The 26,319-nt window shown below is 36.7% G+C and overlaps 1 protein-coding gene across 1 annotated transcript; it reads left to right on the forward strand.

Moving 5' to 3' along the window:
• Positions 1-9,105: 9,105 nt before the first annotated feature.
• On the forward strand, positions 9,106-24,410 carry LOC136226384 (uncharacterized). Its single transcript, XM_066014839.1, has 11 exons — positions 9,106-9,263; positions 9,347-9,414; positions 10,496-10,577; positions 10,842-10,925; positions 11,061-11,100; positions 14,600-14,645; positions 15,163-15,221; positions 15,725-15,792; positions 16,469-16,552; positions 16,634-16,695; positions 24,063-24,410. The coding sequence occupies exons 1-11, from the start codon at positions 9,208-9,210 to the stop codon at positions 24,146-24,148; spliced, it is 735 nt and encodes a 244-aa protein (XP_065870911.1). The 5' UTR covers positions 9,106-9,207; the 3' UTR covers positions 24,149-24,410.
• Positions 24,411-26,319: the final 1,909 nt, after the last annotated feature.

Raw genomic sequence — 26,319 nt, forward strand, 5'->3', positions numbered from 1 at the left:
TTCTAGAGAGAGAAACTTGATTTTAGAGAGAGAAAAATTAAAAAAGATGAGAGAGAAAGAAAAAAATTAAAGAGTAATGGAGGAGATGGTATAATTGAATTTTTATTTTTTATTTTGGGGTTTGTTTGTGATAGTTAGATAATAAGGATGCTTAATTTATAAAATTATTAAATATAAGGACCAAATTAACTATTTTCCCTTTGGCTTTTAACACCGTTAGTCAATTTTACCCCTCTTTGCTAACGGAATGAAGTTCAAGGTACCGACTTGCAAACTTTTAAACCACACGGGTGCACTTCGAAAATGGGCCAAACCACAAGGTTTATTTTTGTACTTTTCCCTTCTTTTTTCTCTCTGTATATTGTTGTGTGGTGTATGTGACAGGAGTATCCATTTATAGTGGATGAAGAATCATGTCTCTTCAAGATGATAACTCTTCAAGTGTTGTCATGGAGAGTCATAGCCTTTGGTGAAGAAGGATAATGATTCAGGATGAAAGAGATGTAATTAAACTGAAGAATCATGTCTTTTGTAGTGAAGATGTCGGTCACGAACGAGACAGGGGTGTCACATTCGTGACTTTGCTATGCCATGCAAAGTTGACGAAACTATCTGTCAAGATTGCAACAGAAGGCTTTCTGTTCTTTGTTGAATTTCTGGCATGGTCACGAACGGGACTGGCTGGTCACGATCGGGACAGATGCTTTTGCCCTAATTCAGCACTTTTCTTCTGTTTTTGATCTATTCCTTGCTGATATTCCTTTGTATTGAGCTTTTAAGAGTTTCAAACCTATCTCTAGAGAAATCATGAACAAACAAGTGAAATCTTTCCAAAACCTAACCTAATCTAAGCTAAATGCTTTAATATAAATATGAATATGCATGCAAAAATACGCAAAGGATGGACTTATCAATTCCCCTACACTTAATCTTTTGCTTGTCCTCAAGTAAAGACATTTGCTTCTCCTTCAAATCGTTTTAAATTACGATTATATAAGTTCATCTTTATCTGAAAAATTGAAAAATTTCCAGAGAATATCTTTAAAGACAATTTATATGCAAAATCTAAAGTATGTAAAGAAAAATAGAGCTATCAACTATCTCATTTGCTCTTTTGGTAAGATGAAGCTTTCAGGACGTTTTTTGAAGCACACACTTATGATAAAAAAAAAGACTCAAGACATTTTTAGGTATCATAGTTTCTATTTCACTCATATGGTTGCATTTTATGCTCCATACCATACTCACTTTTTTCCGCTCGATTCTTATCTCTTTTGCATTTGCTTTTGTTTTTTACTCGTTTTTCGAGTTGCAATCTGCATATATATATATATATATATATATATATATATATTCTTTTGGTTCACTTGAGTGGTTGCATTTTATGCTCCATACCATTTCTCGCCTTTTTTATATCACATTGGATATTTCTCTCAAGTCATTTTTTCTCTCAAATGCATATACCCTCATTCTTTATTAACTTAATGACCTTATATGTATTATGGTTGTAGTTCCCTTAGTTCTTCATCTGTATTGATATTAAATTTTGAGAAGAATCAAGTTAAAAACAGTTTTGTTTTTAGAAAATCATAAGTTTAAAAATTGCATATAAATATTAAATTTTAAAATAAAGATAAAGATATACAAGAATAACGTAAAATGACAAAGAGGAAGGGTACCGTGATCGACTTTTTTGATGTATTTTTTCGAACGCTTTTCCTGATCCAAGTCAGTAAAGAGACACATCTTTCTTGCTTTTTCTAATTTTTTTTTTTGCCTTTTCATTGATAATAATTTATTTTTTTACATAGACTTAGACTCGATAGACGACCCCCCCTACACTTAAATCGGATAATGTCCTCATTGAGCGGGGAGAATGGAAAATTTAAACATGCGAAAACGAAAAACTAAAAATAGAAATCTTAAAAGAAAATAAAATAAAAATAAAATTTGGAAAGATAATACATATTCTGCACTGGGTGGAGATGGTGTGAATTCAACATTGTTGCGTCTGAAGAATGATAATAGTTTCCGACGTATCTTGGTCGATTTTGTCGACCTTAGTCAGCAAATGTGCATTATCCGCATCAACACGGTCCAACCGTGTCAAAACCTGTTGCCATCCTGAAACATCAGAAACATGGACAGTTTCCTCCTCATATGCAACAACTTCTTCTTCTTCCTCCTCTTCTTCAATTTCATCCTCTTCCTCATCATGTTCCTCAACAATATTTTTGCCCTTGCCCGAACTACTTCCTTCATCAGTGTAATTAACCAATGCCTTGGCAGCCCTATCCTTGTAGGAAATAAACAATCTAGGGTCTTTGGCTAACCTAGCTTTCTTTAAAAAGGCAAGATCAAGAAATGGAAGATGAGCATTCTATGGAATAGGAACCGGAAAATCCCCCCTAGCATGTAAGACAATAGCAGTGATCATGTTCCCCATCCCAACTTTCTTAGTACGGGAACATGATGCCTTAAAGAGTGCATAAAACAGAATATCAGTGGAATCCACGTATTTCTTCCTCATAACACAGTCGAGCACAAACAAATCCTTAGCCTGAACCTTGGAACCCTCAACCCGTCCAAAAAGTGAGTAAGTGAGATACTTGTGTAGAAATAAAATGCCTTGATCCTTAATCAACTTGTTCGGAGAGTTTTTAGGCTTAAAACTATTCAAGCCAGACAATGTTTTCTAAACTGGATTAGCATTAAAATCAGCAAGCTTCTCAACAAAACCTCACTTAGGAAAACCAAACCAAGCATTCATCTCATTATACCCAACTCTATTTGCATTCCCTCGATTCCTAAACAAAAGATGACGCTTCTTCTCATCCTCATATTGGGAGCGTAGAAAAGAACTCGACAGCAACATCATCAATCTAAGGGAAACGAAGTTTGGCAAACTTCTCCCACTTTAGGGTTTTAAGAAACCCATATACTTGTTCCTTTATACCCAACAAATCCAACAACCCATCATCAAGAAAATACATACTTTCAATTTCGACACCCTTAAAGTGAAGAAATCGTTTACCTTCATCAACAGAGTAGATAGGAAACGAAGCACCGTACCTCTCGATTGTGTTCGTATTGGAAGTATCTCCATGTCTTCTATCCGCAGCTTTCTTTGCCCTTGACATTATTGCTTGAATAGGGTAATGAAGTTGGAAAGAAAACTTGGAGAAGATGACAATGGAGTTTTGAAAGACTTATGGGTATAATGTTATTATGTGGTGTAGGAAAATAAAGAGGAGATATGATCCTTTATATAGAAAGGTTTGGGGTGGTCAGGTGTAGGTAAAGGTGTAATGAATGGTTGTAATGGTTGAGTGTTTGATTGGTGAAAGTGAAAGGTTGTGTTAATTGGGAAGAGTAAAAGGTGTTTGGGGAAGATAAAAGGGTTATATAGGGAATAGTTTTGATAGATGGAAGTTGACTAGGAATAGGAAAGGTTGAATCATAATCAATCTTGAGATTTTAGGGTCATGGCTGTCACGTTCATGATGGCTACAGCTCGTAAATGCGATCTCTTCGAAATCCCTCTGTCACGATCGCGACATGGGTCACGATCGCGAGAGGGATTATCCATGCGGTCCTTACCTTGTGTAATTTATTAATCCTTCAAAATGTTGCTCCTCTTAGCTGTCACGAACGTGACACTAGGGTCACGAACGAGACACCTCAAAACTTGATTTTTCATTTTGTATGTCTGTTCAATCAATATTTGTTTGCTTTGTAAACTTAATATCCATATGCAACCTGTATTTATCTGAAAAAACTCAAAATGCAAAATGTTAAATAACAAAAAAGGGTTCGTCCTAATGACTGCCCTTACTAATAAGAATAAATACACTATGGAAATATATATAGAAAAAGATTGTGTCAAGGTTTAGACAGATACTCAACAGTACTGTCATTTTGTTGTTTGTTGGTCTCAAAATAAACCTTACAGCGGTGTCCATTCACTTTAAACAATTCTCCCTTAAGATTTTTGAGTTCTAATGCTCTAGGGATTATCCCTGCGATCCTTGCCTTGTGTAATTTATTAATCCTTCAAACTGTTGATCCTCTTGGCTATCACGAACGTGACACTAGGGTCACGAACGAGACACCTCAAAACTTGATTTTTCAATTTCTATGTCTGTTTAATCAACATTTGTTTGCTCTGTAAACTTAATATCCATATGCAACCTGTATTTATCTAAAAAAACTCAAAATGCAAAATGTTAAATAACAAAAAAGGGCTCGTCCTATTGACTGCCCTTACTAATAAGAATAAATATACTGTGGAAATATATATAGAAAAAAATTGTGTCAAGGTTTAGATAGATACTAAACAATACTATCATTTTGTTGTTTGTTGGTCTCAAAATAGACCTTACAGCGGTGTCCATTCACTTTAAACAATTCTCCCTTAAGATTTTTGAGTTCTAATGCGCCATTGCTGAAGACATTACTTACCTCATAAGGTCATGTCCATCTGGATTTTAATTTTCCAGGGACCAGTCTGAGGCGAGAATTAAATAGTAAAACTTTATCACCTATATTAAATATTTTTGTTTCTAAACGGGAATCATGCCATCCCTTAATTCGCTCGTATATAACTTAGCGTTTTCATATGACTTGATTCGCAATTCATCTAATTCATTTAATTGCAGAAATCTTTTCTTTCCTGCACTTTATAGATCATAATTTAAAGCTTTGATTGCCCAATAAGCTTTATGTTCTAACTCAACAGGTAAATGACATGCCTTACCATAAACCAACCGATAAGGCGTCATTCCTATTGGAGTTTTGAATGCAGTGCGGTATGCCCATAATGCATCATCAAGCTTAATTGACCAATCTTTCCTAGAGGATGAAATTGTTTTCTCCAGAATCCATTTTATCTCTCTATTAGAAATCTCAACTTGTCCACTTGTTTGCGGATGATAAGGGGTAGAGACACGATGTGTACCCCATATTTTCTCATTAGAGATGCAAATGAATGGTTTATAAAATGTGTTCCTCAATCACTTATTATAACTCTTGGTACTCCAAACCTGCTGAAAAGCTTTTTCAAAAATTTAACTACGACCTTTGCATCGTTAGTGGGAGTAGCTATAGCTTCAACCCATTTAGACACATAGTCTATTGCAACTAATATATAATTATTGCCAAATGATGTGGGAAATGGACCCATGAAGTCTACACCCCAAACATCAAAAAGTTATACCACTAAGATAGATCTTAATGGCATTTCATCACGTTTTCCTAAATTTTCGGTTCTTTGGCATTTATCACAATGAGTGACATAAGCACGAACGTCTCTAAATAACGTTGGCCAAAAGAAACCGCAATCTAATATCTTGGCTGCTATTTTAGTAGCCCCATGATGTCCTCCATATGGGCTATTATGACAATCATGAATTACAGAATTAATTTCATGGTCATTCACGCATTTTCGTATTATTCCATCTCCACATACCTTAAATAAATATGGATCATCCCATGGATATTTCTTAACATCCGAGAAAAAAAATCTTTTGATGATATGTTTGGTCAGAAGGAATAATATTTGCTGCATGATAATTTGCAAAATCAGCATACCATGGTACTATATAACAATCAACTTTCATAAGATTTTCATCATCAAAATTATCATTTATCCTAGAAGATTCTCCTAATGGTCCATACTCATCCTCTAACATGGATAGATGGTCCGCTACAACATTTTCAACCCCCTTTTTTATCTCTTATCTCGATGTCAAACTCTTGTAATAAGAGAACCCATCGAATGAGATGAGGTTTCGCATGCTTCTTTGAGAATAAATATCTCAAAGCAGCATGATTAGTGTAAATAATAACTTTTGAACCTAACAGATATGACCTGAACTTATCACATGCAAATACTACTGCTAACATCTCCTTCTCAGTTGTCGTATAATTTAATTGTGCTCTTGATAGTGTATGACTCGTATAAAAAATTACATGCAATTTCTTATCTTTTCTCTGAACTAGTACACACCCTACGCCGTCTCGTAGTCCATTGAGTCCTGGTGTGGCATAGTCCATTAATCTTTGTGGTACTGCCATCTTTGCTTTGTTTTTGTTCTTATTTTTCCTTTCTCTTTTCTTTTTCTTTAAATTCTTTTCAATCTCAGGTTGATAAGGTTCTGGTGTCTGCTTTTTACTTCGTGTCTGGCCCATAGACCTTTAAATTTTCGTACCTATTAATCAGAAAGAATTTCATATAAGTCTATAAACCAAAATTCAGAATAAATAAATAAATTCATATAGGTTAATTCCTTTGGCGTTCCCCGGCAACGGCGCCAAAAACTTGTTAGGCGAATTCCACAAGTGCACGGTTCCGCTTGTAGTAATAAAAAAGATATCGTTCCCACAGAGAACGCTGATTAACTACTATAACGGGTTTATTTTATAAATTCATTTTCTCTTGGTTATAGAGAAATAAATAGTTTGATTTAAAAATAGTTTTGTTTAGAAAAAATAAAGGTAATACTAAAATTATATTTCTTAAGTTTCTATTCCATGCATAGCCCGAGATACATACAGATTTTAATAAGTTTAAACTCAAAAACACTTTTCAAACTTACTGCAGTTGTATCAGATAGAAATATTTAATCCAATCTCTCGATCCAGGATTAAATAACTTGGATGCTTTTAGATAACTCAAATTCCTTGACCTATCATAGTGAATTGGAATTAAGAATTAAAAACGAAACAAGTAGATCATCTGATACAATTATCCTTTTATGAACTGAATCTCTTCTAGCTTCATAAAATGATAGCTCTTCCTATGTCTTGCTTAAATGGATTTCCCTAGAATATTCATAAAAGCAGTAATAGAATCAGATGATGAACATAGAATAATTTGCTTTGAATTGAATTATAATTTTGATAAATAAATGTTTGGCAGAGTTGATGATTTGTCAAAAGTAAAGAATACATAGAATAAAGACTGTAACATATGAGAGTATAGGGGTTTGAATCCTTTTACTGTCTCTGTAAGGTTTGTCAGGCCTCAGGGCGTCTTCTTCTCTATATCTTGTGTCTTATATCTCGAGGAAGTGTATCTCTCGATCTTGCTTCTTTCAATGTTGGAAGTAGAAGCTTAGAAATTGTAGAATCTTCCTGCTATAGTATACTTTTGTAACTATATCTATCTTATCCTTCTTTCTTTTTCTCTCTATATATTGTTGTGTGGTGTATATGACATGAGTATCCTTTTATAGTGGATGAAGAATCATGTCTCTTCAAGATGATAACTTTTCAAGTGTTGTCATGGAGAGTCACAACCTTTGGTGAAGAAGGATGATGATTCAAGATGAAAGAGATGTAATTAAACTGAAGAATCATGTCTTTTTGTAGTGAAGATGCCGGTCACGAACGAGACACGGGTGTCACATTCGTGACTTTGCTTTGCCATGCAAAGTTGACGAAACTGTCTATCACGATCGCGATAGATGGCTTTCTGTTCTTTGTTGAAATTCTGGCATAGTCACGAATGGGACTGGCTGGTCACGATCAGGACAGATGCTTTTGCCCTAATTCAGCAATTTTCTTCTGTTTTTGATCTGTTCCTTGCTGATATTCCTTCGTATTAAGCTTTTTAAGGGTTTCAAACCTATCTCTGGAGAAATCATGAACAAACAAGTGAAATCTTTCCAAAACCTAACCTAACCTAAGCTAAATGCATTAATATAAATATGAATATGCATGCAAAAATATGTAAATAGTGGACTTATCATTGGGCTTGGGAATGAGTTCTTTTAGCTTGGCCCAGCCTAGCCCGAGCCCGAAGTAAATATAGTGCGGGCTGAGTTGGGCTAAGACAAAGTAATTATGTGACAAGCATGCTTAGGCCCGGTCCAAGCCAGCCCATGAACATGTCTAACCCCAACATATGTTTGTGATTTGTTACTGATAAAATGACGCACATTTGAGGTGTAGATGACAATATTCATGACCGAGAGAGACATGTTGATGAATTATTTCTCAAATTAACCCAATTTATCAATGTTAGGGGGTAAAATTGCTCTTGGCTACCAATATTAGGGGTAAAACTATACAATTTTAGACGTTGAGGTAAAATTACTCCTGACCCAAAACGTTAGAGATATTTTTGGATCTTAACCCGAGTTAGTATTATGATTTTTGTATTTAGTTGTTACAGAATAAGTAAGTTTAGGGAGATGGTGAGACACTTTCAAAGTTCAAGAAGCTATTCAATTTTTATGGACAAGTTTAAGGAGCTGGTGATACGAAATAAACAAATTTAGGGAGCTGATGGACAAGTTCGGGGAACTGGTGATGTAGTAGGCCTTTTATTTTTAGAATGTTTTTATTTATTTTAACTTTATTTTTCAATAATTATAAAAATGTGTTACTTCTGACAATTTGGAGGCTATCAACAGGATTTCGAATAGACAGGTTGTTTGTCTTAAGAGTCAGAATCTCATTAAAGCCATCTTGAGGCTTCGTCCTGCCTTCGATTCTCTTACCTTCTCCCATATTTATAGGGAGCAAAACCGCGTGGCGGATCACTTGGCAGCTGCTGGGCATGGGGGGATGTTAGATGTTTCTACCCTTTCCGTTCCTCCTTCTTTTCTTTTACCTTCTCTTCTTGAGGATAGGATTGGGGTCAGTCTTCCTAGACTGATCCCGGGTTAGGTTTTTGTTTGTTTGTTTTTTTTTCTTCCCTTCTTACCAAAAAAAAAAAAAAAATAAAAATGTGTTACTATTATTAATTAATTTAAATGAACTTTTTTATTTTTATAACACTTTTAAACTTAATTTTATTATGTCTTTTCTATTAAAAAAATATTTTTTTTATTTTTAAGATTCATATAACTTAATTTCTAAATTAAATTTTAATTTATAAAAAATTTAAAACTAAAAATAAAAAATATAAAAATGTTATAATTTTTTAAAAACTAAAATTCAACTAATTAAAATTTAAATGTTTACTTTTGTCAAATTGAACACTTTTACTGTTTTACTAAAACAACTATTTTAACGTGTTCGAGGTTTGAAAATTTACCCTCAATCACGCGGAGCCCCCAAAACAAAACCCCTTTGAAAATAAATACTATACGCTAAAAAAAACGAGTCTTCCAAGTACACAGACCCACAGCAGTCTAGGTTGTGCTCTTTTTTTTTTTTAATAATCAGTCTATGTTATGCTAATTGCATTTACAAACAGAAATGGCTTCTTTTGGGTTTCTGAAATCCGCTATCTACGATAGAGAAGAAAGAAAGCAGTAATTTCTCTACATTAATTAGCATTTCTTCCCCGTATTCCACCTCTTTCATGAATTTCGTTGCTAAAATCTTGTGGTTTCAGGCAATACCAAGCTCACATTCGAGGCCTCAACGCCTATGATCGGCATCAGAGATTCGTGAACGATTATGGTACGTTTGCCTGATTGATGGTTTATCTTTAAGAAAAACAAACTCGGACATAAAGTGAGTTGTGCAAATAGGGAGCTTTGTATTTGTAAAATTCTTTGTCCTACAGCAATTGGATGATGAACAATCTCTTCTACTGAGAATGGAAGTAGGCTACAGTCGTCCCTATATCTCATTTTGGCATCGCTTGAACATTTCTTTTGGCGGTTTTTATTTGTTTTTTGTTGTTGTGAAAAGATGACTAGGCCAGATTATTGTATGCACATAAAAGATTCATCTTTATTTTGTTGTTTTATGGTAGTGTTATTAGAATCTTACCATCATACGATTCGATTCGATTCAGCTCTATTCCGAGCAGGATGTATAGGACGAATCTAATTATAACATAATAGCGATTAGAATCATACTATTAGATTCAGCTCAATTTCTAGCAGGATTTTCATCACCTTTCATGAAAACTTGAAAAACACTAACTACTAAACTCACTCTTCTCTAGTCCGATTGTTATTTATGTTACATTACATCGTTATCAAGTTGACAACAAGACAAAAAAAAAAAAAACTGTGAGAAACTCAAACTCTCAATCTCCACTACATTTTTAAACAGAGTCGAATTTGTGAATTAGTTTTATGAGGATTGCATTTGTATTAGATTTGAATTATAAGTACTTAGTTGATATGATTTCTTTTTTGACATTAAAATTGCATTTCTAGACTAATATTTGAATTGAGGAAAATATGGTAGTGGATAGGACGGAGTGGAGGGAGCGAATTTGTGTCGCTGACACGACTTGATTTCACGGTTTTATATGATGGTTCATGTTAGCCGACCCCGAATCATTTTGGGACTAAGGCTTTGTTGTTGTTGTTGTTTGTTGTTCTAGACTAATATTTGATGATATTTTGAGTTCAAGATGGTAAATATTTTATGTTCTGTAATATTATGAATTTGAACAGAATCTTACAATTTGATTCACGAGTCACGGTTCACGAAATGAGGATTTTGATTCACGAGTGGAATCTCGATTTGACGGAATTCCATTTTGATTTCTTTTTCGTTCTTGGTCGGGTATATTTTGCTGCAGTTACCTTCTATGGGAAGGGAAATTCTACAAATGTGAAGTTGCCAGTAAAAACGGATACGGACACCCTAAGAGAAGGGTACAGGTTAGTTGATCTTGTTGCGAAATTCTTAAAGAAGGTTTGTGCATCTTTTATGGTCAGTTGGCTATTAGTTACTTTGTTCGAAGTTGAGTTCTGTCGATTTTATGTTAGAGTGAGAAAAGCACTTCATAGTTTGAGAGATTGAACCTGGAATTGGTGATATTTGTAGTTTGTATTTGTACCAAATACATACTTTGTTTTCTGTTTTCTCCTCTATGCTGTTGCAAAAGTTTGGTTATAGTTTTATTGATCTTTTTGTTGCTTAAGGTTCATACGTTCTGAGGAAGATGATATGGACACATCATGGGAGCAAAGGCTAGTGAAGCGTTACTATGATAAGCTATTTAAAGAGTATCCTTGTCAGAAGATCTTATTTCAATTTCTTCGAGCTTTACTTTTCTAGCTTTAACTCATAGTTTGTTGCTATTACATTATAATTGGATATATCTCAGAAAAGAAACTTGCCATTTCCATTACTCTTTAAAGATACTGCATAGCTGATATGTCACATTACAAGATTGGCAAGGTATGTAGTCATATCCAAGTTGTTTCCAATGATTCTTTTGAGCCAGTTATTCTTATAGCCTTGGGTTGCTAAAACCATAGTTGTGAAAGGCGCAAGGGGGTCCTGGAGCCTAGGCACAAGGCTCAGGCATGCACCCGAGCGACACAAGGCGCACCAAAATAATCCAACATATAAAATTATAAATAACAACACTTAACATTTCTAAAATGACAGAAATAGTCAGATAACAACACTTAGCATTGCAGTTTTCTTTAATGTTGAACTTGTTACTGATATTCTTCTTCTTAGTGTTTGTCTAGCTCTTCCTTTGGTCTGCTATTTGATGCTTATATGTTTCTCCTATGTGGTTTACTTGTAGAATTTATAGCATTTCTGATTGGAAATAAAAAGACAATAGATAGCAGGAAGTTAAAGAACAATAACTAGAGGAAGAATATACTGCTATATTACAATTTACTACTGAAACAGTAAACAGCGCTCTCCTTCAACAAGAAGTTACTAAGCTACCCATACAACCAATAATGGCCACCCAGGGACTGAGCCCCACTCCTTCCTGTCAAACCAGGAGGATTCCCCAAAATAAGAAAACACTCACCAACTCTCCATTATGCTATCCTCCTTATTTAACTAACACCATACTACTAACGAACAAAAGATTCATGCTCCTCTACTCCCCATCACAGTGCCCTGCCCTGTCCTTCTCTTGTTATACACCCTTAAAACTTTTGCCCCCTCATTATGTTAGTTAACATTGCCGACAGCTGCAGGAACAGTCTTCTCCTCCTGACTGAAAGGGGAAATTGGGAGTGGAAAGTGATTTCATCTTCCCACGTTGCTTCGTCGATGCTCTTGCGCTGCCAACAAATGAGCCATTGTTTCATCTGTTCCCCTCGTTTGGTTGTTGTTCTAGTGGCTAAGACGTGATCTGGTTTAGTAACCTCGTTGATTGCTAAGTCAAACCCTTTCAGCAAGGTTGGTTCAAGCGATATTGGTTTGTCCGCTTTCTGAAGCATGGAAACATGAAAAACGAGATGAATTCTGGATTGTTGGGGCAGCTTTAACTCGTAAGCTACTTCTCCTATACGCTGGAGTACTTGGAAAGGCCCATAGAAGCGAACTGCTAATTTTTGGTTAATTCGCGTTGCCACGGATTGCTGCCGATGGGGGCGTAGTTTCAAGTAGGCCTAGTCTCCCTTCTCAGATAACCTCCCTCCTAGCCTGGTCCGCCCTCGCCTTCATTTGCCAAATTGAATTTCAACTGTCAGCTTTATAGCCACCAATTCTACCTTAATTTCTCCCGGAACGAATTGAATTGGGGTTGGTGGTTTCCTCCCATAGAAGACTTCAAAAGGAGTCATGCCCGAGGACACCTGATAGGTAGTGTTGAACCAAAAATTAGCAGTTCGCTTCTATGTGCCTTTCCAAGTACTCCTGGAATGAATTGAATTTCAACTGTCAGCTTTATAGCCACCAATTCTACCTTAATTTCTCCCGGAATGAATTGAATTGGGGTTGGTGGTTTCCTCCATAGAAGACTTCAAAAGGAGTCATGCCCGAGGACACTCGATAGGTAGTGTTGAACCAATATTCAGCCCATGGTGGGCAAATCACCCAAGTCTGCGGCTGCTTTATTGAAAAACATTGCAAATACGCTTCCATTAACTCTATTGGTCACTTTTGTCTGTTCGTCTATTTCTGGGTGGTATGCGGAAGAGAACTGGAGCTTTGTTCCCGGTAATTTAAACAGCTCGAACCAAAAGGTACTCATGAATATGGGGTCTCGATCACTCACAATGGCTTGAGGAATTTCACGAAGGCAGATAATTTCCTTTGTGAAAATTTCTGCCACTCGGGCTGGGTAAGGATATTTCAAATCGACCACCACTAATATATCATCGAACCCCTTAGATTAGGAAGCCCAGTGATAAAGTCCATGTATAACTCTGCCCATACTACTTCTGGAATTGCTAGAGATTGTAACAGCCCAGCTGAGGTTAGAGTAGATGCTTTAAATCTCTGGCAAATATCACATTTTTTTACAAACTCTTGAACCACTTTACTCCTTCCCACTCAATAGAAATTAGCCGCCAAACGTCTTTAGGTGCGATAGAAACGAGAATGCCCACCGGTGGGAGAAGAATGGAATTCTTGTAATAAGGCTGGAATTAAAGATGATGTAGTTGATATCACTAACCTATTCCGGTAGAGCAGAATTCCATTTTTGCGTTGGAACCCAGGTTTGGATTGAGGATTTGTTTCCAATTCAGCCCTAATCTTCATCAAGTGGGATCATTTTCGGCTTCTTTAATGAGCTGTGCTCCATCCTCCCAACTAGGATACAAACTGATCCTTTTTAGCTTGCCCTCTTCCTCGCTCGTGAGCCAACCTCTTGGGTCTACTTCGTCAAACATTGGAAGGTTAACACGCCTTCCGGCCATGGTAGTTTCCGAGTTGTTGTTACTGTTTGGTGTACCCACTCCCATCTCGAGGTGTCACCTTGTTCCTGGAGTAATGACGTTACCGGTAACGAAGGCTTCGCCGGTGCTATCGCCTGGTCGCTCGGCATGAGTACTCCGGGCTCGTGAGACAGAGTCATCTTCGCCTTCAGCCTATTTCTCAAGCTTTTTCAGGATGGTGTTGAGCTGCTTGCGTGTTTCCTCTGCTGAGATCTGTAAAGAGGAGACATTCTGAGATAGTAAAGTGGCTTGCTTTCCCATGGCTGTAAGTTTTTCTCTACCCCAACAAGTTTAGCATCTGTAGCGTCGAACTTGGTTTGAATCCGTAGATCCATTTGGTCACTGAACTTAGACATCTGGCAGGTCCGACCAAAATGATAGGAAATAACAAGACAATAGATAGCAGGAAGGCTAAAGAACAATAACCAGAGGGCTCTCCTTCAACAAAAAGTTACTAACTACCCATACAACCAATAATGGCCACCCAAGGACTGAGCCCCACTCCTTCGTGTTAAACCTGGAGGATTCCCCAAAATAGGAAAACACTCACCGACTCTCCATTCTGCTGCCCCCCTTATTTAACTAACAGCATACTACCAACGGACAAAAGACTCATGCTCCTCTACTCCCCATCATGTGCCTGCCCTGTCCTGTCCTTTTCCTGGTATATACCCTTAATACTTTTGGCCCATCCTTGTTAAGTTTGTTAACAATTTCCTGCAAACCACCAAACAATGGCTTGGTGGTACCACACTCCAAAAATAAGTGTGGGGTTCCGGTAATGGTATTTTGTTCCGACCTGGCCAATCATTTCCTGTATCAATAGCATTCCATTTTCTTTTCTGGTTGTGTTCTCTTTCCATGTTATTGACCTGCTTTGTGGTTGAACAAAATTTTCTGTTTCAGCACACTTTTTTTCCTTGCACAAATCTTGTGTAGAACTGCTATAGTGGGAAATACACATGACTGGTTGTGCAGTAACTTTAGTATCAAGTTCCATTACCTGTGCAATAACTTCTCTTTTTTTTGAAGTTTTCTTTTAGATTGGTTTGAGATGGAGAACAGAGAAGGAAGTCATGTCTGGGAAAGGTGATACAATTCTCTTCATTAGTTATGGTAGTTGAATCTGTTATCTTCCTTAATGATTTTCTCTAGGAGGTTGTATTATTTAGGGAACAATGAGAGGCACCTGTATATTTTTTGGTTTATAGTGCCATATGTTTTTGATAATGCACAGTAGACAAACGCCACAAACCATTTATGACGATGTATTATTTTCTTTGGATAGCAAGAAGAAATTTGTTGCTGTTTAGACACAGTTGTTTCAAAATGTTGTTTCTACAGTTATGGTATTCATATATTGTATGTCCCGAGGTACATTACATGATGCCATTCAAAAATTAACTAATAATTATCTTCTCCTCAGTTGCTAAATAATTGTACATTTTGTTCACTGAAAATAATAAATTGGAGCAGAAGACTTTCGAGTGTAGACTTCTGTTTTTTTTTTCTTCTCATCTATTTTGAGTGCTGCTGAATTTCTGTTTTGTGCATCATCTGTGTTTTTGAAATTGGAAGTTGATTTGTGATCTCTTTTTTCTGTCAGGGCAGTTCATATGTGGTAACAAACATTGTGATGAAAAAGATCAATTGGCAAGCTACGAGGTAAGATCTGTGTTTTTGCATAAGTAGCTCAGTTGGATTGAAAGAAAAAATCTTGTCACTTGGGCTGCTTAGCTTGTCGATTTTATCCTATCAAGTATGCAATCTCTATATGTAAATTGTATTTTAATTGAGGGTTAATTTTATTTTTCTTTACTTTGATGACTTTCAGCCCTCAATTAGTAAAATTGGGTTCCTAGTTGTTGAGAAAAAACAATAAAACAAGGGCTCAATAAATAAACTCAAGAAGTTGAGGGGTCAGATATTGTAATTTCACAGTCAATGGTCTTTAAATCATATGAGCTTTATTCCTGGATATCTCTCTCATTTTTTTATTACTTGGCTTTCAACCTGGAGTTTGCAGTTAAGGCCTTGTGATTATTTTTCCACATAGTTTAAGATCAATGAATATCATTAGCTTGTTCATGGTGGGTAACTCCCTTGTCGATTTACTCTATGGCTTTGGAGTGTGCAGTAGCTCACGTTTTTCTGCTAATTTATTGCAGGTAAACTTTTCTTATTCTGAAGCTGGTGAAAACAAGCAAGCCCTAGTGAAGTTGGTAGCTTGTGAAAGGTCGGTATAGATGAATGCTGTTAGGCACCTTTAGCATTTGCATTTGTAAATGATGCGTCTTTCTACCTTTTGTTTTGATTGCATTGCTTAACTTTACCTTTAAGAAAAGGCTGCAAAAATTACATGAAATTCTCCGACACTTAATGGTCATGTCAACTATGGTAAGGATGCTTTTGCTACTCATCACCAAGCCTTCATTCTTAATTAGAGAAGATTGTTTGCTGGTAAACATGATTATTAAACAATTGTCAAAGACTATTTTGTTGAGTATAGTAGTGCACACAATAAATTCTTTTTCTATATTATTTCTGAATTGCTTTCTGTGCACTCAGGAATAATCCTGTTTTGGACATTTTTGTTATGTTGGGATTTTTTATTTATTTATAGTGTGACCAAGAGTTATCTCATTATGTCATCCATCTATCAGTTTTTGTCTGCTTGAAAAGCTCTTTAATGCTTTATAAAATCTGATAGTTAGATCATAGCTAACATATCAGAATACCACGGCGATATTGTGTGGTTTACATGGTAAACAGTATGAAAGAGGATTGCAGGAATTTTGTAATTTAGAATTTTCTGTTGAGTTGCAGTATTTTCATTTCCGTTTCTTTGGAATTAAATGTTGTTACTTTTAGGCGCCTTCTTAGTGATTTACTTATGCGAAGTGACTGACTAGATGTGCAGAGAAGCTCAACTACAAAAAGAGGAAAGACAAGGAACGGTTAGAAAAACTGGAGAAAGAAGAATATAAAAGAAAAAGGTAAGTGCCATTTTAGGTTCTATTTTTTCTTGGCTGCATATATTCTAATGGTTGATATGCTGGCTGACAATATACTTTCAGGGAACCAACAAAAGTCAATGATGACCGTGATTACGAAAGAAGCAAAGCGAAAAGGAAAAAAGGTTTTGTAGAACACACTACTATTTTACTTTGTGTTTGGCTGTTTGATGGCAGTAGAATAGAAAGAACGGCAATAATCTTTGCCTTAACTTGATAATTCAAAGTATGCTTGAACTACAACAACAACAAAGCCTTAGTCCCGAAATAATTCGGGGTCGGCTAACATGAACCCTCATACGAAACCGTGAAATCAAGTCGTGTTAGCGACATAAATTCTCTCACTCCACTCCGTCCTATCCACTGCCATATTTTCCTCAATCCCCAATAAATTCACATCACTCTCAATCACCCTCTTCCAAATTTGCTTAGGCCTTCCCTTACCCCTCACCATTGCATCCCTTTGCTACTCTTCAATCCTTCTAATCGGTGCATCAAGCGCTTTTCTTCTTACATGACCAAACTGATTTTCCCTCATTTTATTCTCAATAGATGTAACTCCTACTTTCGTCCTAGTTATTTCATTCCTCACTTGATCCTTTCTCGTATCACCACACATCCTTTGCAACATACACATCTTCGCCACTGACATCTTATGAATGTGACAGTGTTTCACTGTCCAACATTCCGTACCATATAACAATGCAGGTCTAATTGTCGTGCGGTAGAATTTTCCCTTCAATCTATTAGGCATACCGGGGTCACAAAGGAAACCCGTAGCGCTCTTCCACTTCGACAAACCAGATTTAATCCTATGAGCAACATCTCCATACGTTTGAATAATAGATCCTAAACAACGGAAGCAATCCGAGCCTTGGACAACCCTCCCATCCAGGGTGATTGTCCCTGCCTCCCTACTTATGTCGCCGCTAAACTTACACTCCACATATTCTGTCTTACTCGCCGCTCAACTTAAAGTCTCTAGATTCCGAAGTTTGTCTCCATAATTCCAACTTACTCTCCACGTCTTTTTTCGTCTCATCAACCAACACAATATCATCTGCAAATAACATGCACCGTGGTATACCGTCTTGAAGTGAACTCGTTAATTCATCAATGGCGACGACAAAAAGAAATAGGCTAAGTGCGAAACTTCGATGCACTCCAATCATAATAGGGAACTCTTCAGTCTTCTCAACACTGGTACGTACACTCGTGCACGCTCCCTTATACATGTCCTTTATGATGTCAATATATTTCTGCGAAATGCCTTTCCTTATTAAGGCCCACCAAAGTACTCACCGTATCATATGCCTTCTCCAAGTCAATGAAAACCATATGCAAATCTTTCTTCTTATTCTGACAGTGCTCCATTAATTGTCTCAGTAGATGAATGACCTCCATAGTTGATCTTCCCGGCATAAAGCCAAATTGGTTTTCCGAGATCTTCACCCTCCTCCTTAGCCTTTGTCCGATCACCCGCTCCCAAAATTTCATAGTGTGACTCGTTAGTTTGATTCCTCGATAGTTGGCACAAACTTGGATATCGCCTTTGTTCTTATACAAAGGGATTAATTAGGGTACTTTTCCTCTATTTCGATGGCATCTTATTGCTTCTCTAAATTTTGTTGAAGAAAGTCATCAACCATTCTAGAGGGCGAGCCTTGGCGCAACGGTAAAACGTTGTTGTCGTGTGACCAAGAAGTCACGGGTTCGAGTCTTAGGAGCGGCCTCTTGCCAAATAAATTGGCAGGGGAAGGCTTGCCCCAGTACACCCTTGTGGTGGGACCCCTCCCCGGACCCTCGCTCAGCGGGGACGCATAGTGCGACCGGGTCACCCTTTTTTTTAAAGTCATCAACCATTCGATTCCTCTCTCTCCCCCAAACATCTCCAAATCTCAATAGTGATGCCATCAAGTCCTCTTGCTTTCTTCAATCTCATCTTTTTTTAATGCCATTTTGAATTCTCCGCATGCAGTCACGATTTACCATATCGGGAGGGATACTTATATCTCCAACATCTTATCCCAATCTCCATTAAATAAGTTATCAAAATAGGACCTCCATCGTTCCTTGATATCCATATCTCCAACCAGGACTCTTTGGTCCACATCCTTCACACATTTAACTTTTCTGACATATCGCTTCTTCCTATCTCTCATGTGGGCACTTCTATATATGTCTCTTTTCCCTTCCTTCGTATCCAATCTTGCATATAGATCCCGATTTACCTTTGCTCTGGCATCTCGTATGACCTTCTTTGCTTCCCTTTTAGCATCTTTATACTTTTCGTAGTTCTCATCACTCCTACATTTCTCCAATATTTTATAGTATTCTCGCTTGCTCTTTATTTCTTGTCGCACTTCTTCGGTCCACCAAGATGTGTCCTTACCTGGTGGCATGCTACCTTTAGATTCCTGTAGAACTTCCTTCGCTACTTCCTTCATACTATGCTCTATCACACTGAATCTATATCTAAATCCATGTTACAAGACCAAATATCTTTTGTGGGCATCTTATCCTCAAATTTTTGTTGGTTCTCCCATTGCAATTTCCACCACTTAATCTTAGTCTCCACTTGTGGTATTCGTTTTCTTATACATCTCCTACTTTGAAAATCAAGCACCACTACTTTATGTTGAGTTGTCGCACTCTCACCAGGATCACCTTACAATCAATATAACTCTTTCTGCAAACACTTCTTACTAAGAAGAAATCAATTTGGCTCGCATTACCCCCACTCTGATAAGTCACTAAGTGGGAGGTTCTTTTCATAAACCAAGTGTTCATGATACTCAAGTCATAGGCTAATGCGAATTCCAGAGTATCATTTCCTACTTCAATCTTATCTCCAAAACCAAAACCTCCATAGACACTCTCCAATCATCTCGCCTAGAACCCACATGACCATTGACGTCACCACCCAATACTATTTGTGGCATAGTTATTAGGGATAAGTACAAAAAAAAATGCCTGTGGTATACCGGATTTGCGAACTCGGCCCTGTGGTATTTTTTTTTTGCAAACAGAGGTCTGTGTTACAAACCGTTAGCAAACAGAGGCTAAATTGACTAACGGTGTTAAAATTCAAAGAGAAAAGAGTTAATTTGGTTCTTATATTTATTTATTTTATAAATTAACCCCCCTAATTATCTAATTATCACAAATAAACCCCAAAATCAAAAATAAAAATCAAAAATACCTTCTTCTTCTACTTCTTCTTCTTCTTCTTCTTCTTCTTCCATTAATTTCTTCTTCTTCTTCTTCTTCTTCTTTTTCTTCTTCTTCCTCTCTCTCTTCTCTTCTTCTATTTTTTCTTTTTTTCTTCGATTCCAGATTTCCGAAATCGGAAATCTGAAAATTCTAGATTTCCAAAATCGAAAATCTGGAAATTTCCAGGAATCTGGAATTTCCAGATTTCTGGAAATTTCCAGAAATCTGGAATTTCCAAATTTTGGAACTTAAAAAAATAGAAGAGAGGAAGGAGAAGAGAAGAAGGAGAAGAAGAAGAAGAAGAAGAAGAAGAAATTAATGGAAGAAGAAGAAGAAGGTTATTTTGATTTTTATTTTTGATTTTGGGATTTATTTGTGATAATTAGATAATTAGGGGGGTTAATTTATAAAATAAATAAATATAAGGACCAAATTAACTCTTTTCTCTTTGAATTTTAACACCGTTAGTCAATTTAGCCTCTGTTTGCTAACGGCGTTTAGCACAGACCTTCGTTTGCAAAAAAAAAAAAAAAACCACAGGGCCGAGTTCGCAAATCCGGTATACCACAGGCATTTTTTTTGTACTTATCCCTAGTTATTAAAGGCGCGGCTATGGCGTAGGCCATAGCGCCATGACACCCCCATGGCGTGGAGCAACCGCTATGGCGCGCGCTTGGTGCGCCAATGGCAATTGCCAAAGGCGCGCCTTTGTGAGTTAGGGGCAGTTATATGGTTTTTTTGGCAGTCAAGTGTTCTGAAGGGTCCAAAATGAGAAAAAAATATATTAAAAAGGAAGAGAGAGTTTATACATTTGAATTAATTAGAAGAGACAGCCACAAAATCTTATTATAAGAGGAAGAAGTTTAGTAGAACAAAACACAAAACGAATTCAAACAGAAACACAGCCAAGGGAATTCAAATTCAACATGAGTGATTAATTTGGAGAGTTTTGATGAGTAGTAAAACTTAGGATTTAGTATTCCACTTTAGCTTTCTAACATGGGGTTTATTTTGCATTTTAAAACTTATTTATGCTTAATATTGTCATGATTTAGTATTCATTGCATTTTTATGTTAGTTTTATAGTTTTATAATTTTTGTTTTTGTAAGTGCGCTTTGTCTCACTATGGCGCGCGCCATCGCCGTGCGCCAAGGCTCCAGGACCCTTAGCGCCTTAGTGCGCCATGCGCCTCTAATACCATTTTAGTGCGCCATGCGCCTCCAATCCATCCAAGTAAAGCTAAGTAAGTCATGAGCATGTAACAATCCGTCTTCCAACCTTACCATACAATTAGCGGCTCCAGCATCATGAATGGGGTTAACATCCTCAGGTTCATCAAGTTCATCCTCGATACCTCCTTCAAAAATGTCCAAGGGTTCATGTTCGCCTTCTGGATTCTCCACATGGACTCCCATTACAGTCCTAGATAAATCTTCAATTATACGACGACGTACTTCAGCCAATTCGGTCTGTTGGGCTTGATTGCCTTGGTTGCCTCTACCTTGTCCAACCATGACTTTAGAATGGTATCACACCTACAACAACAACAACAACAAAGCCTTAGTCCCGAAATGATTCGGGGTCGGCTAACATGAACCATCATATAAAACCGTGAAATCAAGTCGTGTCAGCGACACAAATTCGCGCCCTCCACTCCGTCCTATCCACTACCATATTTTCCTCAATTCCAAGTAAACTCATATCACTCTCGATCACCCTCCTCCAAGTTTGCTTAGGTCTTCCCCTACCCCTCACCACTACATCCCTTTGCCACTCTTCGGTTCTCCTAACCGGCGCATCAAGCGCTCTACGTCTCACATGGCCAAACCACCTTAGTCGGTTTTCTCTCATTTTATTCTCAATAGATGTGACCCTTACTTTTGTCCTAATTATTTCATTACTCACCCGATCATTTCTCGTATGACCACACATCCATCTCAACATACGCATCTCCGCCACCGACATCTTATGGATATGGCAGTGTTTCGCTGCCCAACACTCCGTACCATATAACAATGCTGGTCTAATTGCCGTCCGGTAGAATTTTCCCTTCAATCTATTAGGCATGCCGGGGTCACAAAGGAAACCCGTAGCACTCTTCCACTTCGACCAACCCGCTTTAATCCTATGAGCAACATCTCCATCTACTTCTCCATCCGTTTGGATAATAGATCCTAAATACCGGAAGCAATCCGAGGCCTGAACAACTCTCCCATCTAGGGTGATTGTCCCTGCCTCCCTACTCCTATGCCGCTAAACTTACACTCCAAATATTCTGTCTTACTTCGACTCAACTTAAAGCCTCTAGATTCTAGAGTTTGTCTCCATAGTTCCAACTTCCTCTCCACTCCTTCTTTCGTCTCATCAACCAACACAATATCATCTGCAAATAGCATGCACCATGGTATACCATCTTGAAGTGAACTTGTTAGTTCATCCATAACGATGGCAAAAAGAAATGGGCTTAGTGCGGAACCTTGATGCACTCCAATCTTAATAGGAAACTCTTCAGTCTTCCCAACACTAGTACGTACACTCGTGCATGCTCCCTCATACATGTCCTTTATGATGTCAATATATTTCCGCGAAATGCCTTTCCTTATCAAGGCCCACCAAAGTACTTACCTTATCATATGCTTTCTCCAAGTCAATGAAAACCATATGCAAGTCTTTCTTCTTATTTCGATAGTGCTCCATTAATTTTCTCATTAGATGGATGGTTTCCATAGTTGATCTTCCCGGCATAAAGCCAAACTGGTTTTCCGAGATCTTCACCGTCCTCCTTAGCCTTTGTTCGATCACTCGCTCCCAAAGTTTCATAGTGTGACTCATTAATTTGATTCCCCGATAGTTGGCACAATCTTGGACATCGCCTTTGTTCTTATACAAAGGGATTAAGATACTTTTCCTCCATTCTGATGGCATCTTATTGTTTCTCCAAATTTTGTTGAAGAACGTCGTCAACCATTCGATTCCTCTTTCTCCCAAACATCTCCAAATCTCAATAGGGATGCCATCAGGTCCTACTGCTTTCTTCAACTTCATCTTACTTAATGCCATTTTTGACTTCACCTTTTTGAATTCTCCGCAGGCATTCATGATTTATCATATCGTGATGGATACTTATATCTCCAACATCTTGTCTGCGATCTCCATTAAATAAGTCATCAAAATAGGACCTCCATCGTTCCTTGATATCCTTATCTCCAACTAGGACTTTCTGGTCCACATCCTTCACACATTTAACTTTTCTAGATCTCGCGTCTTCCTATCTCTCATCCGAGCAATTCTATATATGTCTCTTTCCCCTTCTTTCGTATCCAATCTTGTATACAGATCCCGATTCACCTTTGCTCTAGCATCTCGTATGACCTTCTTTACTTCCCTTTTAGCCTCTTTGTATTTTTCGTAGTTCTCGTCACTCCTACATTTCCCCAATATTTTATAGGATTCTCGCTTACTCTTTACTGTTTGTCGTACTTCTTCTGTCCACCAAGATGTGTCCTTACCCGGTGGCATGCTACCTTTAGATTCCCCTAGAACTTCCTTCGCTACTTCTCTTATAACCCCAAGGAGCTATCTCTCTAGCCTTGGCTCCAACCCACTTGGTTTCTTGTAGGCACATTATATTTATTCTCCTCCTCTTCATAACATCTTACAATTTCAGCCAATCTTCCTGTCAAAGAACCTATGTTCCATGTCCCAAAGCGTAACCTACTACCCTTACCCCTACCATTACCGTGGACTAGCTTATTTACCCGCAACCCTTGCATATTTGACACCACCCCCGGGTCCTGGGGTGGCGCGCCGCTTCGGGGCGACGACCTAGCAACCCTTGCACATTTATCACTACACCCGGGTCTAGGAAGTGCAGCGCGTCGCTGAGTAGGGAACGCCCCAACGGTATTTATATTATGGTTCTTGTCATAAGATGTGGCTAAGTTTTACGCTGGCCGCCACAAACCTACCGCAACCCTCCTCCTTTGTCCGGGCTCTGTAAAGGCCACCAAGTGACCCTCACAGGCGGACTTAAAGAAGGAACCAGTCTGCTACCATTTTATAGAGAAGAAATCAAAGAAAAAGAAGGAATTTGGACTGACAGTAGAATATGAAGAACAGCCATAATCTTTGCCTTAAAAAAAAGCGATGCTCCTGCATCAGTATCTTTTGGATCATCTGATTAGTTTTTTTTCTTTCTTCAGCCTCATGTAGAGCTAATTCTCTGTGTCAATCTTAAATGGCACATGCAAGTTACATTTTTCTTTTTCTCCTTAATAGGTAAAAAGACGTTGGTATCAGGAGACGATCATGAAGGGGATATTGATGAGAGCTTTGATGAGTATCTTGAGGGAATGTTCCCATAGTTGAGTTGTTGCTGCTTAACAGGGAAATGCAGGAATGAAACTTTGAGAAGCTTGAAGTATGTGTAATATTAAATATATCATGTGAGCTTGTGTTACAAGTGGGAGTATAATTATTGATGAAGCAAGTGATCAACGGGCATTTTTGTTGATCATAGCTGTATCCCAATTGGATTGATTGCATTTCTTTATCACTTGTGCTTGCTTGTCTTTGACCTCTATTATTTTATATTGCTATGTCATACACTGGGATCAGTGGCGAATACAGGATTACCTGGTTGGGAGGCCGATTTTACACGTGTGTTCGGGAAATTTTTATTTTTTTGCTAAATCGAACTTGCTTAATTTTTTATTTTTTTTTTGTATATATGCGTGTTATAATTTGAATGGTCCAGAACCAATTTTAAGTACTAATGTACAATTTCTCAAAATTAAGCTAGATTTCGTTTATAGTCCTAACATGTAAAAAAAAAATGGATTTAGGGAAGGTTGAACATGTAAAGAAATTTTAAAAAATTGATATGAGATGGCCTACTAAGCCAAAAAAAATTAATAATTTGGATTTATAGAAGTCTAACATGCCAACAAAAAAAAATTAGAATTTTGGATTTATAGAGGTCTAATAAGTAAAAAAAATTAGAAATTTGGGTTTAGGGAGTACCTAATAGATCCAAAATATTGAAATTTTGAATTTTGGACAAACCTAACACGGAATGGAATATATTTAATTTTTTTTATTAGTTCAATACTAGTTTTTAAAAATATTATAATATTTTTACATTTTTTTATTCTTAGTTTTAAAATTTTAAAATTTAATTTAGAAATTAAGTTGTTTGAGTCTTAAAAATAAGAAATTAATTTTTTTAATGTAAAAGACATAATAACATTGAGTTCAAAATTGTTATAAAAATAAATAAATAATGGTAATATAGTTTTATAATTATTGAAAAATAAAATTTAAATAAATAAACACTTTCTAAAATAAATTGAGGTTGGGAGGAATTGAACCTAGAACCTTTTAAAAAAACAAGTGTTTTAATCATCTCATCTACATTTAAACAAATGAAATATTACTACATAGGGTCTATATAGACTAATATTATGGGGGGGAGAAACTACTCGTAACTATGGTAGTTTCGGCGGCCGGAGGGGCCTCGGGCCCCCTTATATCAGCCCCTGACTGGGATCACTGACACATCAGCGAACAACTATGCATAGTCTGTAATTTTTTGAGCATAGTTCGTTTTATGATTTGGTTAATTAATAAATAGGTTTGTAGAATTAAACGGTTGATTAAAACAATGTTTGTATATATGATATACGTGTTTTGTGGATTAAGGGTTTAACCGTTTCAATCGTTAAACGAGTTAATTTTTGAAAATTTTGATTTTGTTAACGATTTAAACGAAACGGTTAGAATCGATTAATGATTGATATATATATTGAAAAAGTTATATATATATATATATATATATATATATATATATATATATATATATATATATATATATATATATTCGTGACAGGGACGAATCCGGTTTTCGTCCCCGTCACGTTTATTTGGCGATTTTAATTTTTAAAAATATTTTGGTTTTGAAATGTATAGATTGAATTGAGTTGTCCAATTAAAGTTATTTTAAACGGTTAATTAGACGAACTATTTCATTGATACAAAATTAAAATTTTGGAACAACGAATTAGTTCATATAAATTTATTGATATATAATTGTTATAAAGGTTAATTACAAATAACTACCCTGTGGTTTGGCCGATTTGCGATGTGGTACCTGTGGTATTTTTTTTTTGCAAACACAACCTTATGGTTGCAAAATTTTACATGCTTTTTACTTTGCCAAATTTGACCGATAACGACTTCGAAATGAAAATTTTCAAGAATTAAACTTGTTTGATATCATATTTACTATGAAACCATATTCTTAATTTTTCAAAATCATCATTTTTGGAGTTTTCTCTCTCTAAACATTATTTTTCTCTCTCATAAAAAACACCACCTAAATGACCTCAAACCTAAAAAGTTGAAGAATTAAAGTTGCTTAAAATATCATTTAGCTCTTGAAAATTTTCATTTCGAAGTCGTTATCGGCCAAATTTGGCAAAGTAAAAAAAAACATGTAAAATTTTGCAACCATAGGGTTGTGTTTGAAAAAAAAAAT

The sequence above is a fragment of the Euphorbia lathyris genome, chromosome 4 (genome assembly GCF_963576675.1).
Source record: "Euphorbia lathyris chromosome 4, ddEupLath1.1, whole genome shotgun sequence".
Classification (NCBI taxonomy): domain Eukaryota; kingdom Viridiplantae; phylum Streptophyta; class Magnoliopsida; order Malpighiales; family Euphorbiaceae; genus Euphorbia; species Euphorbia lathyris.